A 14,643-nucleotide genomic window follows, 5' to 3' on the forward strand; every position below is an offset into this window, starting at 1 on the left:
AGCTTTACAGGAATGTCTGTCAACAGATGAATGCATAAACAAATTGTGGTATATCCATATAATGGACTATACTGCTCTGCAGTATAAAGGAACAAACTGACACATGCAACAACATGGATTAGTGTCAAAAACTTGGTGAGTAAAAGAAGATAGACGCGAGTACCTACTGTATGATCCTGTAGACATGAAATTCTAGATAGAATTTAGTTATAGAAAGAACAGTGGTTGCCTAGGGTGGTAAGAAAAGGGTGATTGACTGCAAAAGGGCTCAAGGGAGTGTTTAGGGGTCATGGAATGTTCTTTTATCTTGATGGTAGTGATGCTTCCATAGGTATATGCATTTGTCAAAACCTATAGAACCATATACTTAATAATGCATCATTTGAAGGTAGTTATTTTTCAAAGTTGGCTTAAATTATTTTAGCATGTTTAGGCCAGGCGTTGTGCCTCACACCTGTAATTCCAGCACTTTGGGAGGCCAAGGTGGGCAGATCACCTGAGGTCAGAAGTTCAAGACCAGACTGGCCAACATGGTGAAATTCCGTCTTTACCAAAAATACAAAAATCAGCAGGTCGTGGTGGCGCACGCCTGTAATCTCAGCTACCCCGGAGGCTGAGGCAGAAGAATTGCTTGAACCCAGGAGGCAGAGGTTACAGTGAGCTGAGATCACACCACTGCCCTCCTGCCTGGGTGACAGAGTGAGTCTCCATTAAAAAAAAAAAATAGCATTTTTATTAAAATTTGATACTTCTTTTGTTGGTGGTGATACCGAGTTTTTGCATATTTGACAATTGCATGATAATCTTTAAAGTATGTAAAAAATCTAGGAGCTCCAAAAAGACTCATTACTTTTTGCAGTCTAAGATTATATTTCTCGAATGTAGACCTTTTAAGTGGATGAGTTTTTCATGTATTTAAGAAAAGGTACAACACATACATGTATGACCTGTGTTCATTTCATAATATACTATTTCAAGTCTGTCATAATACTGATAGGGTGCTCTCTTTGCTTTGTTCATTTGGTAGTCAAACTCTGCAGAATATAAATATTAAACTTCTACTTGGTACACAACAAGATCATTATAAAACTGGAGAATTTTTTTGGAGCTTTTTGAAGGTTTTATCTGCTGCGCCCCCTGGTGGATTTTACTTCTCATTGGGGTCACATGAAAATACAGCCATTTACCTTCGTAGGAGGTGTCTTTATAAAAAACTGTAAAGCTTTTAAGTTAATCTTTATGTTGAAAAACTTCTCAGTAACTTCTGTTGATAACACTATGAGGTTTTTTTTTTTTTGTGATCTTCACAGGAGTTATTCAGTACAAGCTTTTCCATAGATAATTTTGCCATGTCTGATGGCTTTTTTCCAAAATACCTCTAAGATAGTCAGATTCCGGGATCCTGTATTGGAGTAGTAGTTTCTAATAGTTCTCATCCTATAATATGGTTCTAAATTTCTTGCTGTACAAAAGAGATTGGAGAATCATGTCTTAGAAATAGTACGTATAGTTGGGATAAGCCTTGAACATATTATGGTGCCAGAAATTAAGGAAGTACTAAAAAAAAAAAAAAAAAAAGAGGTTGTTGGAAAGGCCGCATAGGAGCCAACCTGAAGATCTAATAAAGACCTAATAAAGCTGGAACAATTTGACTAACAAAATAATGATAGTATTGGATTTTAATTCATGTACTAAAATACTCATGAGTCCATGCTGATGTAAGTATTTTAATAAATAAATGGTGGAGAAGGCACTGGTTTTGGTTTTGTATTTTTTTACAGGAGCATCCCAATTAATGTAGAAAGAAAGACGGGAAAATAAATTTATTATTAGGCAAATACCACGGTAATAAATGTGGCAGACAGGACCTGCTGATGGATGCCAAAATTAGGTCAGAGTTTGAGGAGAAAAGAGTATTTGCGCAGTCTCAAAGTATTCCCTACCCCCTCTCCTCCCAGGATATTTTTTTAACTGCAAAGGAAAAGATGGTAGATTTATAGTGGAGAAATCTGGCAGCCACCACCTTGGCCAAGTGATCAAAGTTAACATCACTAGTAATAAGACATATTGATGTCATGAGCCCCTTGATACAGTGTACTGGAGGACACAATATCATTTCTGTGGTATTCTTACCCCAAATGCCTAAATGCATTCTAATCATGAGAAAACAGGAAGCTCAAACTGAGGGAAGTTTTACAAAATACTGGATCAAAAGTTTCAAGGTCATGAAAGACAATCAATCAAGAGTTGTCACAAATTGGAGCCAAGACTCAGGAGAAATTACAAAAAAGTTACAAAGATAATAGAGTTCTTGAATACCCCTCAGCCAAGTGGGGATGTTAACATCTCACAGAATTATAGTACAGTTATCAACATCAACAAATTAACATTGGCTAAAGAATATTAAACCACATACATGAGTGAAAAAAATGGTGAAACTTGGAGAGTGTTCTTTTTCTTTTCCAGGATTCTCTCCTGGATCCCACATTACATATAGTTGTTTCTTTCAAAATATTATTGTTAGAATTTAGAGATACTTGCTTTGTTTTAAATCAGTTGGTGTATTAATAGGTAATAAGTTATTTGTAAAGTAGCTATTAAAAGAATTTCCTGATGAAGCAATAGTCTTGTTGCTTTTTTCTACTATACAGTTATTGGGAATTGGCTAAAATTTGAGGAAAGTTTTGTTTTTCTACCATTCTGTTTATTTCATTTTCTCTTCATTCTGAAAAATTTTAGCATCACCTAAAACAGTTCACACTGCTTTAAGTTGTCTTTACTTTTAATCCCAACAGTTGAATAGCAGCTTGGTGTGTATGTATTAATAGCAATGCTTTCAGAACCAGAAGACTGTGGTCTCTTCCTTACTATTTTGAAATTTCTTGTATTCTTTTTTTCTAAATGAGAGAAATATATAAGGGAAATGATTTATGTTTCATCATCTGAAAGTGTGATGAATGAATATGTAACCTTCTATTTCTATTAATATTATATTGCTGCAGTATTAATATGTCCAGTTGAAAATACTAAAATTTAGTGTAGCAACATGAGCTCTCTAAAAGCAAGTTCTTAATACTTTTATGTAGTAACATTAACAAGATTCTTGAAGTCACTTTTTAAAATGAGTTACCATCTGAATTTTACATTTATCCGTGAGAACCGTCAGAGTGCAATTGATCGAGGTTAAGTCTCAACAGCCTGTTTTCTGTATAAACAATCTACCAATTCCTTATTAGTAACTTTTTATGTTTTATAAACTCTGACTAAAATATCTAAGTTTTTGCCACCTTGCTTAAATTTTAGATAACAGTATATGACTTGAAGATTATTTTAATATTTTGTCTAATATAATGTCAATTGAATATGTAGGCATTTTCAACTGTTAAGGCATTCCTCCCAAAGTTGTCCTTCCAAAAAGTAGAAAAATAACATGAGTTTCAACCTGGCAAAACATATGAAAATGAGTATCTCTGAGTCACAAGATGAGTCAAGAGGGTGAGGTTTGTTTTTCCTTGTCCATCTCTTTTAAGGGAATATGATCCTAAGCAGTAGGAAAAAAATATATTTAATGAAAATTGGCACCAAAAGTTAGAATTTGTTCTTCAGTATTTAACTGGTACTAAGTGCAGATCTTCTATAAATATACTGAAACTAAATTTAATGGTGCTAACAAGATGGGTTTGATCTGCTTTAGAGATCTGTTCCTAATTTGTAGGTGATTGCTAATGCCGATATTTCAAGAATTAAAACTCTGTTTCATACTCTAATATCCTACTGCAGCACAGCAACACTGCTGGCAAGTGGAAGTGCTTAAATAACTGCCCCTCAGGTGCCAGTAATGACCAAATAAATCATTTTGTTTGATACCTAAAATAACTATATTTACCATTTGTTCTTGAAAGCTGACTTTCGTAGATCTTGGCTTTAAAATTTTTTCCTGGCTTTGCTTTCCAAGCTGGCCATTTAAAAATATTCTGGATATTTAGGTATGGATTCCTCTAGTTGCTCAGCCTCGACTAGATTGTAAATACTGAGTATTTAGTCCATCTTACTCATCATCGTAATCGTAGCTGAAAGGAGGGGAGGGAGATGAGGAAATAAATGAGTGGTTGGAGAAAAGATAACTGCCTCCATACATGCTGCACTGGCTTCTTAGCTCAAGATCAGTTTTAGCTACATGGGGTATGTGGGAATGATGATGAATGGAAAGATTAGATAGAGCTTGTTCCCTCCTAGTCATATTAAAGGGGCTTTTTAAGAAGTCATTTATTGTCAAGGTAAAATGTGATCACTGGCACATTGCTTTGCCTTTGAGGAAAGTTTTGACTACTCATCCAGAGCAGATATCAACTACTTTATAATGTTTCATAAGATATTAAAACAAGTAAATAAAATTTAACTACTCCTTCTAAGGGCCTTTGCCAGGGAGTGAGATAATGATACAACTATAAGATAAATCATTAGTAACCCCTTTCTTTTATCAGAGAAAAATTGATAGGTGTCTCATAAATGGAGAATTCAGGCAAGGACATTCCAGCAGGAGGTTTATAAGGAAATGGAGGTATAAAATCTATACTTTAGCAGAGATGTGCCAAGAGCATTGTAGCCAAAGAAAAGGAAATGGGGAAAGAGATAAGATGGAAATTTAAATTTGAGGCTAAGTATTGCCAAGGACTTTAGACTTTTTGTATTAGAAAGCCACTAGAAAATGTAAAGCACAGGAGCTAGCCATTTGGCTGAATTTGCCTTTTAGAAAGATTACTGTTGGCAATGTAAAGAAGATGGATTGAACCACATATATTTATTTGATTTATGATTATGATTTTCAAGTATTCTTAATATTTTTTATTCATTTATTAAGACTGAAATGCTATCTTCTTGATTGGAGGAGTTTTCTGAGTAGCCAAAACAATCCTTTAAGTGCCTAAATTTTAGTTTCTTGATAAACAACTTTCTAAACTATAATTAATGTCCCCACTTCAATAAATAGACTAATAAATAGTTTGCATAAATATTATGATACTACGTTTCTGCTTTTCCTCTTCCCATTAATCATACAGCCTAGAAGAAATGATCCTGATTTGTCCACTTAAAGTTTGTGGAGACATTATCTTTTCTTATCTACTCATAATAGATCACCTTTGTGATCTATTATGTTTAAATTCCCTGTCACCTTTCCTAGTCTATGGTTGTAAACTAAGGCAAAACTCAAGATTGGAAGAAGAAAATAATTAACTAATCCTTGGTATATGTGTAAAAAATTAAGGCAAGCGTGGAGAGGGTAGCTCTTCAGCAAAATCTATGAACTTTGAGACACTGTTCTGAATGGTTTGCTGATTGGTACCTGGTTAGCTAGTAGTTTTAAATACTGATGGAATTTTAATCAGTAAGTTTTACATTTGAAATACTTATTAATACTTAAAACATTATTAAAACCATAATTAAGCACCTGTTATATGTGATGCTCAGAGCACCAATGAAAAAGTCATGGACTCTGCCCTGAGGTGGAGTAGACATATAAATAAATAAGCGAAAAGCATTTGTAGGACTTTCATTATATTTTTTCTCTTTCAAGAGTAAGGGTGTGTCATTTTATAGATAGAAAATGGGGAAATAAGGTTTATTTGAACAGTTTGCAGTTATGTCACATATTCCATTAAAGAAGGAATACTCTTTAATAGAGGGATAAAATGCTTGTGTAGTTGATGTGCTTATGAAGTGCTTATATGAACTTTTTTATCAGATTATTTATATACATTAATGTGCTACATAATAATTTTTGGTCAGTGGCTGACCACATATACACAGTGGTTCCGTAAGATTATAATGGAGCTGAAAATACATGTACAGTCATGTGTCACTTAACAACGAGTTGCATTGAGTAATGCATCATTAGTGTAGCCTAAGTGTACAGAGTTTATAAAGTCTACAGTAATGTCCTAGGCCCTTACATTAACTCACGAGTCACTCACTGGCTCACCCAGAGCAGCTTCTGTCCCACAAGCTCCTTTCATGGTAAGTGCCCTATACAGATGTACCATTTAAGTAAAATTTTCATACTATACTTTTACTGTACCTTTTGAATGTTTAGATATGTTCAGATACACAGATATTTAGCATTGTGTTACAATTGCCTACAGTATTCAGTACAGTAAGATGCTGTACAGATTTTGTAGCCTAGGAGCAATAGGCTGGACCATATAGCCTAGGTGTGTAGTAGGCTGTCCCACATAGGTTTGTGTAAGTACAGTCTGATGTTCATACAATGACGAAATCTAATGATGTGTTTCTCAATGTAACCCCATCGTTAAGTGACGCATGACTGACTGTATGTGTATTTTGGTGTTTGCAGCAGTATTTAGATAAATTTTTCATCACAGCATTTCTGATACATGTGTTCTAGAAAACCTCAGATGCCATGAAATCACATCTGGGAAAAATATGGATAGAGTAGACCATTCAAATTACGCAGCTTTGTTTGTAACAGAGTATTAACATAAACAGTAATGATCTTAAAAATGCAAGTACAAATTAACTGTACAAATGAAACACCATAGCCCATCACTTATGAGCCTTAAACGGGGACTTGTGCTTCTTTTAAGGTATGGTACAGGTTGAAGTTATTTGCTTTAGTAGAAACTACTTTTCTAAAATTCAGTAGTGAGCCAATGTATGCCTACCTTTATTAATAGTTGTGGGGGTGAGGGGGAGCATAAAAACAAAAGAAATTGTCTTCACAACTTCATCTGTGTCCTTAGTTTTCACCAGACAACATAACAATTTTAGAAAGACTTGAGGTTCTTAAAGCCCCTAAACTTGTTTTCTCTAAAGGAAGGCACCTCTTCACTATTGTTTTCTTAAGGTCTTCATATATTGAGGGGTTTTTTTTGTTTGTTTGTTTGTTTTTTGAGACGGAGTTTCCCTTTTGTCACCCAGGCTAGAGTTCAATGGCGCGATCTCAGCTCACTGCAACCTCCGCCTCCCATCAGGCGCTTCTTCTGCCTCAGCCTCCCAAGTACCTGGGATTACAGGCGCCCTGCCATCACTCCCGGCTAATTTTTGTATTTTTAGTGGAGACGAGGTTTCACCACGTTGGCCAGGCTGGTCTGAAACTCCTGACCTCAGGTGATCCACCCGCCTTGGCCTCCTGAAGTGCTAGGATTACAGGTGTGAGCCACTGCGCCCAGCCTTTTTTTTTTTTTTTTTTTTTAGAGAAACTTGCCCTGATCCTTTACTGTGAAAAATCCCTGTGAACCAATGAAATTTCCATGATTACTGACAATACTACTCTCCTTCCTCTTTACGAATTACGTGTGAACTAATTCATATTAGAACACCATCTTGTAGCTGTAGTTTTTACTTTGATAGTATATAGTTCTATTTTAATATAATTTATATTTAAAATATATGCTTTAATTTTTAAGTTCTTACAGTGAGGATGCCATATATTTAAGCTGTCAAAACAGCTTGTATTTGTACTCTTTTCTAGTGTTGTGGGCCATAATACATATATACTCATGGGCAGTATAACATTTGCCTTCTTAATTTTCTTTTTAAAAGTTGTTGTATTTAATTTATTTTTATTTTTAATTTTTTGAGATGGAGTCTCACTCTGTCACTCAGGCTGGAAAGCAGTGGCATGATCTCAGCTTACTGCAACCTCCGCCTCCTGGGTTCAAGTGATTCTCCTGCTTCAGCCTCGTGAGTATCTGGGATTAGAGGTGCGTGCCACCATGCCCGGCTTATTTTTGTATTTTTAGTAGAAGTGGGGTTTTACCATGTTGGCCAGGCTGTTCTGTAACTCCTGACCTCTAGTAATCTGCCCACATTGGCCTCCCAAAGTGCTGGGATTACAAGCGTGAGCCATTGCGCCTGGCCCATTGTATTTAATTTAAAAAATATATTTGTAATTATTTCTATAAAGTCATGATCAAAATTACTTATGTATATTAGTCAGATATTTTAAAGGAATGAAAATGATGTAATTTAGAAGAAAATAGCTTAAACCTGTTGTTTCAAGAATTTATATAAGAGACCTGACACTGAATTTTTATGGATTACTTACAAACTAATGTAAACATTTCTTTTTAGTTATTCTTTCTCTTTTAAAGTGTTGACAAGTGAATTTTGTTAGCTATTTGGTTGTTAAGTAAAAACTGGCTTATTTGCTCAAACTTGCAAAGTATCTCTGGAAGAATATTTAGGAAACTGGCAACGTTGCTTTCAGAGAAAGGAAATGGATATCTCGGGGTGGGAAGGGAGGGAAACTTTGAATTTTGAATACCCTTTGAATTTTTGAGCCATGAACTATTAGAAATAAAGTAAATTAAAATTTAACAAGAAAAATGAAAATGAAAGTACTTCGGTTTACAGAACAGAGGTTGATTGAACCTGTCTGGTAGAACCTCCGTGATCAGCTTAGCATTGTCAGTCCTGAAATAATCTTTTGTGACCTCCATGATCAGCTTAGCATTATCCGGCCTGGAATATCTTGAGACTCAGCATACAGCGGATGTATGTAATGGCAGGTGCAAACAAACAGAAAGGTAACCAAATACAAGTATTTATGCTGTACTTACTCTATTAGAATAAATTCGTTAACATTATAATATATACCTCTTTTTATCAAATTGGAAATTAAACTATTGGATAACTGTTGGATTTTTTCCCCCCTATAACTATTACAAAATTTTTTAAAATCTTGCTACTGCCCATTAGAAAGGATTTGGGAACATTTTTAAAAAATTCTTGCTTCCTTTTTTGTTTGCTTTTAGTTGATGCGGATGAAATTAAAAGGCTAGGAAAGAGATTTAAGAAGCTTGATTTGGACAATTCTGGTTCTTTGAGTGTGGAAGAGTTCATGTCTCTGCCTGAGTTACAACAGAATCCTTTAGTACAGCGAGTAATAGATATATTCGACACAGATGGGAATGGAGAAGTAGACTTTAAAGGTAAGAAAGTAGTTATTTTTTATAACCACAAGTTATCTAACCTATTTGTATTCTTACAGCTCTGTGTAAAAAAAAAAAAAAAGTGCTTATATTCCTTGTGACCTTACAATAATAGATTATGTTAAAACCTCAGCGTCTGTGGCATATACACCTTAATGAACTAGGACATTTTACTTTGTGGTTCATAAATGATTAAGTCATTCTTTAGTATAATCTACCAAAAAGCAGGGGAGACTCAGTATTTCCTTTCTTTTTAGAAAATTAATCTCACTTTAGGGCAATACTGTATATTCGTATATACATTAGAAGCTGCAATTCCTTTTATTTATTTATTTATTTATTTTGAGATGGAGTCTCGCTCTTTTGCCCAGGCTGGAATGTGGTGGTATAATCTCGGCTCACTGCAGCCTCCGCCTCCTGAGTTCAAGCAATTCTCCTGTCTCAGCCTCTTGAGTAGCTGGGATTACAGGCATGTGCCACCACACCTGGCTAATTTTTGTATTTTTAGTAAAAACGAGATTTCACCATGTTGGCCAGGCTGTGGTCTCGAACTCCTGACCTCAAGTGATCCACGTGCCTCAACCTCCCAAAATGCTGGGATTACAGGCATGAGCCACTGGGCCAAGCCAGTTTTTTTTTTGTTTGTTTTAACAAGTAAATAAACATTTCACAAGGGATTTGTCAATAGATTTTATTTTAGTTTGGAGAACAGAATTATAAGTGGAGGGATATAAAACTGATTATGATTTAGTGCTTATCAGGCAGTGAAGAAAAATGATCATTTGTCATGAAACTTCTAACAGCATATTTGATTCACAATTTTGAAACAAGTCTAAAGTTTTTTGTGTGTGTCAGAACAATTTATAGTGGGTTTTTTTTTTTTAAGCCCCTTGTTACAGTCATATTCTAAGAGGAAAGAGTTAAACAACTTAAATAATATGTTTTGAGTGTTCTTTTATCTTGCACTTAACAAATGTTTGTTCAAATTGATTGACCTTAGATTACTCCAAGTTCAAATAAAAAAAATACAGAGAGACCTTGTTTGTTGAGGTTTCAAATTTGGCAATTTTATTTTTAAACGTTGCTAGTAGTACTTCTGTTTTGCAGCAAGGAAATATCCTTTTGTGGGTATGTAAGGTAAATATGTTTTTTGTGTAAAAAATTGGAAGCTCTGATTTGTGAACATTTTTAACTCTTATTCAGAATTCATTGAGGGCGTCTCTCAGTTCAGTGTCAAAGGAGATAAGGAGCAGAAATTGAGGTGTAAGTATTTTTCTTCACTGACTTCATTCTCTTATACTACCATCATTTCATACTGTATTATAGAATGCTTTTTAAAATAATGAAAAAGATGTCTTTTATTCCAGATCCTTAGACATAACTGAAATTTTACATTCTGGTGAAAATCCTTTTAGGACATTTGCAACTACTATATTTGAATAATGTGTCATTGCTGCTTTTAGTTGGATAGAAGGAAAACAGTTTCTTTCTGCTGAAAACAGCCATGTAAACTACATATGTAATTTAGAGAAGAGATTTTTTTAGTGAAAGTGGGAAGAAATGTTCTAAAGAACCGGAGAGGTTGGAGTTGTTACTATATCCAGTTTTATCTGTGTAGAAACTGAAGCTTAGCAGGGATAGTTAACCTACTCTAAGCTCCACTAAATCTGCTCAGGCAGTCTCAAAAGCCCATACTTTTAACCAACTATGTTAAACTGTGCCTAAGGACAACTCTATTTTAAGGAAGGAGACATCCTCATAGTCATAATTTTGATGTTTGTCAGTTTACTATTTTCTTTCTTACTGAAAGCATTTACTTGTGATTGCTTTGTAATTGGAATTGATTTTCCTTCCCTTTTTTTAGTTGCTTTCCGTATCTATGACATGGATAAAGATGGCTATATTTCCAATGGGGAACTCTTCCAGGTATTGAAGATGATGGTGGGGAACAATCTGAAAGATACACAGTTACAGCAAATTGTAGACAAAACCATAATAAATGCAGATAAGGATGGAGATGGAAGAATATCCTTTGAAGAATTCTGTGCTGTAAGTACAAAAGAGCTGGTTCTTCCGTTATGTTTCAGCAACATATTTTAAAAACCACTTAATAGAGAATTTCCATATTTTGTCCTAAAAACTTAAATATTTGATTTTTCCTAATTGCCCGTATTGTTTTGAAATGTGTTCTTCATTGTAATTATTAATTAACAATTATTATTCCCAAGGATACTACTTTACTTATTGTTGGTAGCCTCTCAAATTACAACTAGGTTATACTCTTAAGGTTCATTTAATCACTCATTGCTTCTGAACAGAAGCACAACCACAACCACTTAGCTTCTCTTCTCTACTTATGCCCTAAAAACAGAGAGTAGGCTTTTTGATGTGTTACAAGGATTTTAAACTGCAAGCTAGAGATACTAGAGAAAACTAGAGCATCCAGAGTAGAGGCAAAGATAACAAAGTTCTGAAATTTTTCTGTCAGTAATGATTGGATGCTTCCATAGAAAGGTTTTCTTCCTCCTTTTTATTTTTAAATGTAAATCATCTAAGGAAAAACAAGTGATTTTGATAGTTGTGTGTTATGCGAGAACTGAAGTGTAGCTACTTTGACCTTTAAGTAGAAGTTCATATTATCCTTAAGCAAAAACCATCTTTTTATTATGTTTTCAAAAAGTGGGGTGGCACTGTAAAGAATAGACTGCGTCTTTTTTTGGAAGAGTTAGATGGGTTTGAGACTTTTAAGACACTGAACTACTCCCAGGGGGCGCTACCGCAAGCCATTTCTGTCCCTTCCGTTTTACCTCCTTCACCATTGCCAAGGATCACTGTGAACTGGCATTTGGTGGAGTGTGACATGAGACCAGGCTGGTTGTGCCATCATAAATAGCAGCCAGTTTTCAAAAGAAGGAAAGAAGAGAAATTCTAAGCCTTAGGGGAATAAAATAAATGGAAAATTCTTGGCTTCAATGGTATTGGAAGAGGGGAGATATATATAATATGTATATAATATATCATATATATCTTATGTATATTTTACATATATAATATATAAATTATAAATATAATATAAATATAAGAAATATAAATATATAAATATAATATATAAATGAAGATTACTTGCATTTAGCAAATATAAAATGTAATAAGTATATCACATCAATGGAAGGAAATTAAAATATATCTTTTATATATAGAAATAATGCTGTTATCTATATTGAAGACATAAGCTAAGTTTCGAGTTTATTTTCCAATATTTATTTTAGTTTATTTTTAAGCTTTCTTTTTTTTTTTTGAAACGGAGTCTCACTCTGTCACCAGGCTGGAGTTTTTGGCACAGTCTTGGCTCACTGCAACCTCCGACTCCCTGGTTCGAGTGATTCTCCTGCCTCAGCCTCCTGAGTAGCTGGGATTACAGGCACATGCCACCAGGCCCAGCTAATTTTTGTATTTTTAATAGAGATGGAGTTTCACCATGTTGGCCAGGATGGTCTCGATCTTCTGACCTTGTGATCCACCTGCCTTGGCCTCCCAAAGTGCTGGGATTATAGGCGTGAGCCACTGCGCCTGGCCCATTTTTAAGTTTTTGTAGACAGGGGTCTCGCTATGTTGCCCAGGCTGGTCTCCAGCTCCTAGCTTCAAGCGATCGTCCCATTTCAGCCTTCCAAAGCATTGGGATTACAGGCACGAGCCACTGTGTCTGGCCACCAGTATTTGTAATCAGTTGCCTTTTGCTTGTATTTTTAAGGGGCATAGTTTACGAGTGGAGAAAAATGTTCGTTGTGTTTTTAAAACCAACTTTTCTAAACATTGATCAAGCGCTTGTAACTGGCTTCATTGAGTTCTTTTTATGTTGACTTCTCAAGCTATAACAGTGAAAGATTGGAAGTTATTTTAAAAGATTGCATACTATATATGTACTTTAAAATTTTCAGAGTACTTAATGTATACAAATAATTCTTACAGATGATTAGTGACAGGCTTAAAGTTGGTGTATTGAACCCATGTATAATTTATTTTTACCTCCTCCCCAAACTCCAATAAAATGCAATGAATTAGAAAGGGTTATGAACTCACAAGGACAAAAATGAAGAGCAGAGAAGAGACAGCTCTAAATTTGGTAATTTAGAACGTTTAGAAAGTTGAATGGTTAACTAACCTAGCAGAATGATTCTAAGCTTTATCAGCTTGGAAATCTGAGAAACAAGCTGGGTTATAATGGAGAATCCGTGAAAGGCTCAGAAATTGATGGCACAAGCAACTGGAAGTGAGGATGAAAGTGAGGCTAAAAACAGAAAGACTGGTTAAAGTCTGTTTTAAGAAGGAATTGGAACACACAAGATCGCCTTCCCTACTCTGTTCCCCTGGACAGCTCTCTCTCCTGCACCCTATCAAGAGATTGGGGAGAGTCTCTAGGCTGGGAAACATGAGGCAGAGATGAGGTATATGTGTTGGGGAGCTAAGTGACAGTAAGCATATTTGCATGTTGGCATCTGTGCCCTTGTTCTGTACCTGACTTCCTGACTCCCTAGCAGCTGGACTTACACTGTCTAGGTAAGAGATGGGAAAGAGCCCTCTTTAGGAAATCTTATCTCCCCAAAGAAATGGTGCTACCAGATCATTCAAAGTATAACTCTCACTCAACAGCCCCATCATTCACCCAGAGTTCCAGTGCCCTTTCTACAGAAGCAAAGCCAAGGATCTCACCAAACACTGAAGGAAACCTCTGTGTATGGAATATAAAGATGAAACCAGGTCCAAAAAAATAAGTTCAAAACAAACAGATTAGACAAGACCAGTAAAAATTTTAAAAGGAAAACTGAAACCTGTCATTATCCTTGGGGATATTGTATATTGAATTTTTGAAACAAAAGTTGGATAATATATAAAAAAGCTCTTGGGAATGTAATTTTACATACCTATTTTTGGAGTTGTAACACCCGAATGCCAGGATTCCAGAAGGAAAATGGAGGGAAATAAATCATCAAAAATGAATCAAGACAATACTCCAAAGCCAAAAATAATATGTTTTCTGAGAGGGCTAATGGAGCATCTAGCATAGTCTGTAAAAATAATCTGGACCTGGGCACACTGTCATGAAATTTTGAGACAGTGGGAACAAATAACTGGTTCTGCAGATTTCCAAAGAGCTGGGGTGGTAGGGTGGAGTGCTGGGAGAAGGGCTTCATATAAACAACCAGGAGTCATAATGGCACCAGATTTCTTAGTAGCAGTGTGGGAAACCCACAAGAACATGGAGCATTTTGCCTTTGCAATTCTGAGGGACAGTTATTTCCAACTTAAAATTCTCTATACACTCAAATGGTAGTAGAAAGACACTTTTAGGTATGTAAGGCCTTCTCATTTTGGAAACTACTGGAGGATGTGCTCCCACTGCAATAAGGTCATAAATCAAACAAGTAGAGAGTGTAGGATCCAGGAAGCAGAGGGTCCAGCATGGTGAGAGGGAGGATCCCCAATATGATGAAGAGCGCCAGAGATGACAGGCCTGGAGACAAAAAGTCTAGAGTGCAGCAGGTTGGAAGGCTCAAAGAGTGCTTTCAAGACAATAAAATTGATAGAATTACATAATATTTTTAGTTGAATGTATTTAGAACAAAAGTTAGGGGTTGTATTATAATTACATAGAACACCCAGCAAAGGAATTAACTGTGTACCAAACAAATGT

General features: G+C 35.4%; 1 protein-coding gene across 3 annotated transcripts in view; it reads left to right on the forward strand.

Annotated features, from left to right (window-relative positions):
* PPP3R1 (protein phosphatase 3 regulatory subunit B, alpha) overlaps positions 1–14,643 on the forward strand; it is a 73,461-nt gene that overhangs the window by 54,852 nt on the left and 3,966 nt on the right. For 2 of the 3 annotated variants that reach the window (XM_003309044.7, XM_016948660.3), the window contains exons 3-5: positions 8,775–8,951; positions 10,155–10,214; positions 10,816–11,000. In XM_003309044.7, coding sequence (XP_003309092.1) covers positions 8,775–8,951; positions 10,155–10,214; positions 10,816–11,000 — 422 coding nt within the window. Of the gene's footprint in view, positions 1–8,425; positions 8,547–8,774; positions 8,952–10,154; positions 10,215–10,815; positions 11,001–14,643 lie in introns of those variants that run through there. The other variant, XM_063789032.1, reaches the window with a different exon arrangement.

The sequence above is a fragment of the Pan troglodytes genome, chromosome 12 (genome assembly GCF_028858775.2).
Source record: "Pan troglodytes isolate AG18354 chromosome 12, NHGRI_mPanTro3-v2.0_pri, whole genome shotgun sequence".
Taxonomy (NCBI): domain Eukaryota; kingdom Metazoa; phylum Chordata; class Mammalia; order Primates; family Hominidae; genus Pan; species Pan troglodytes.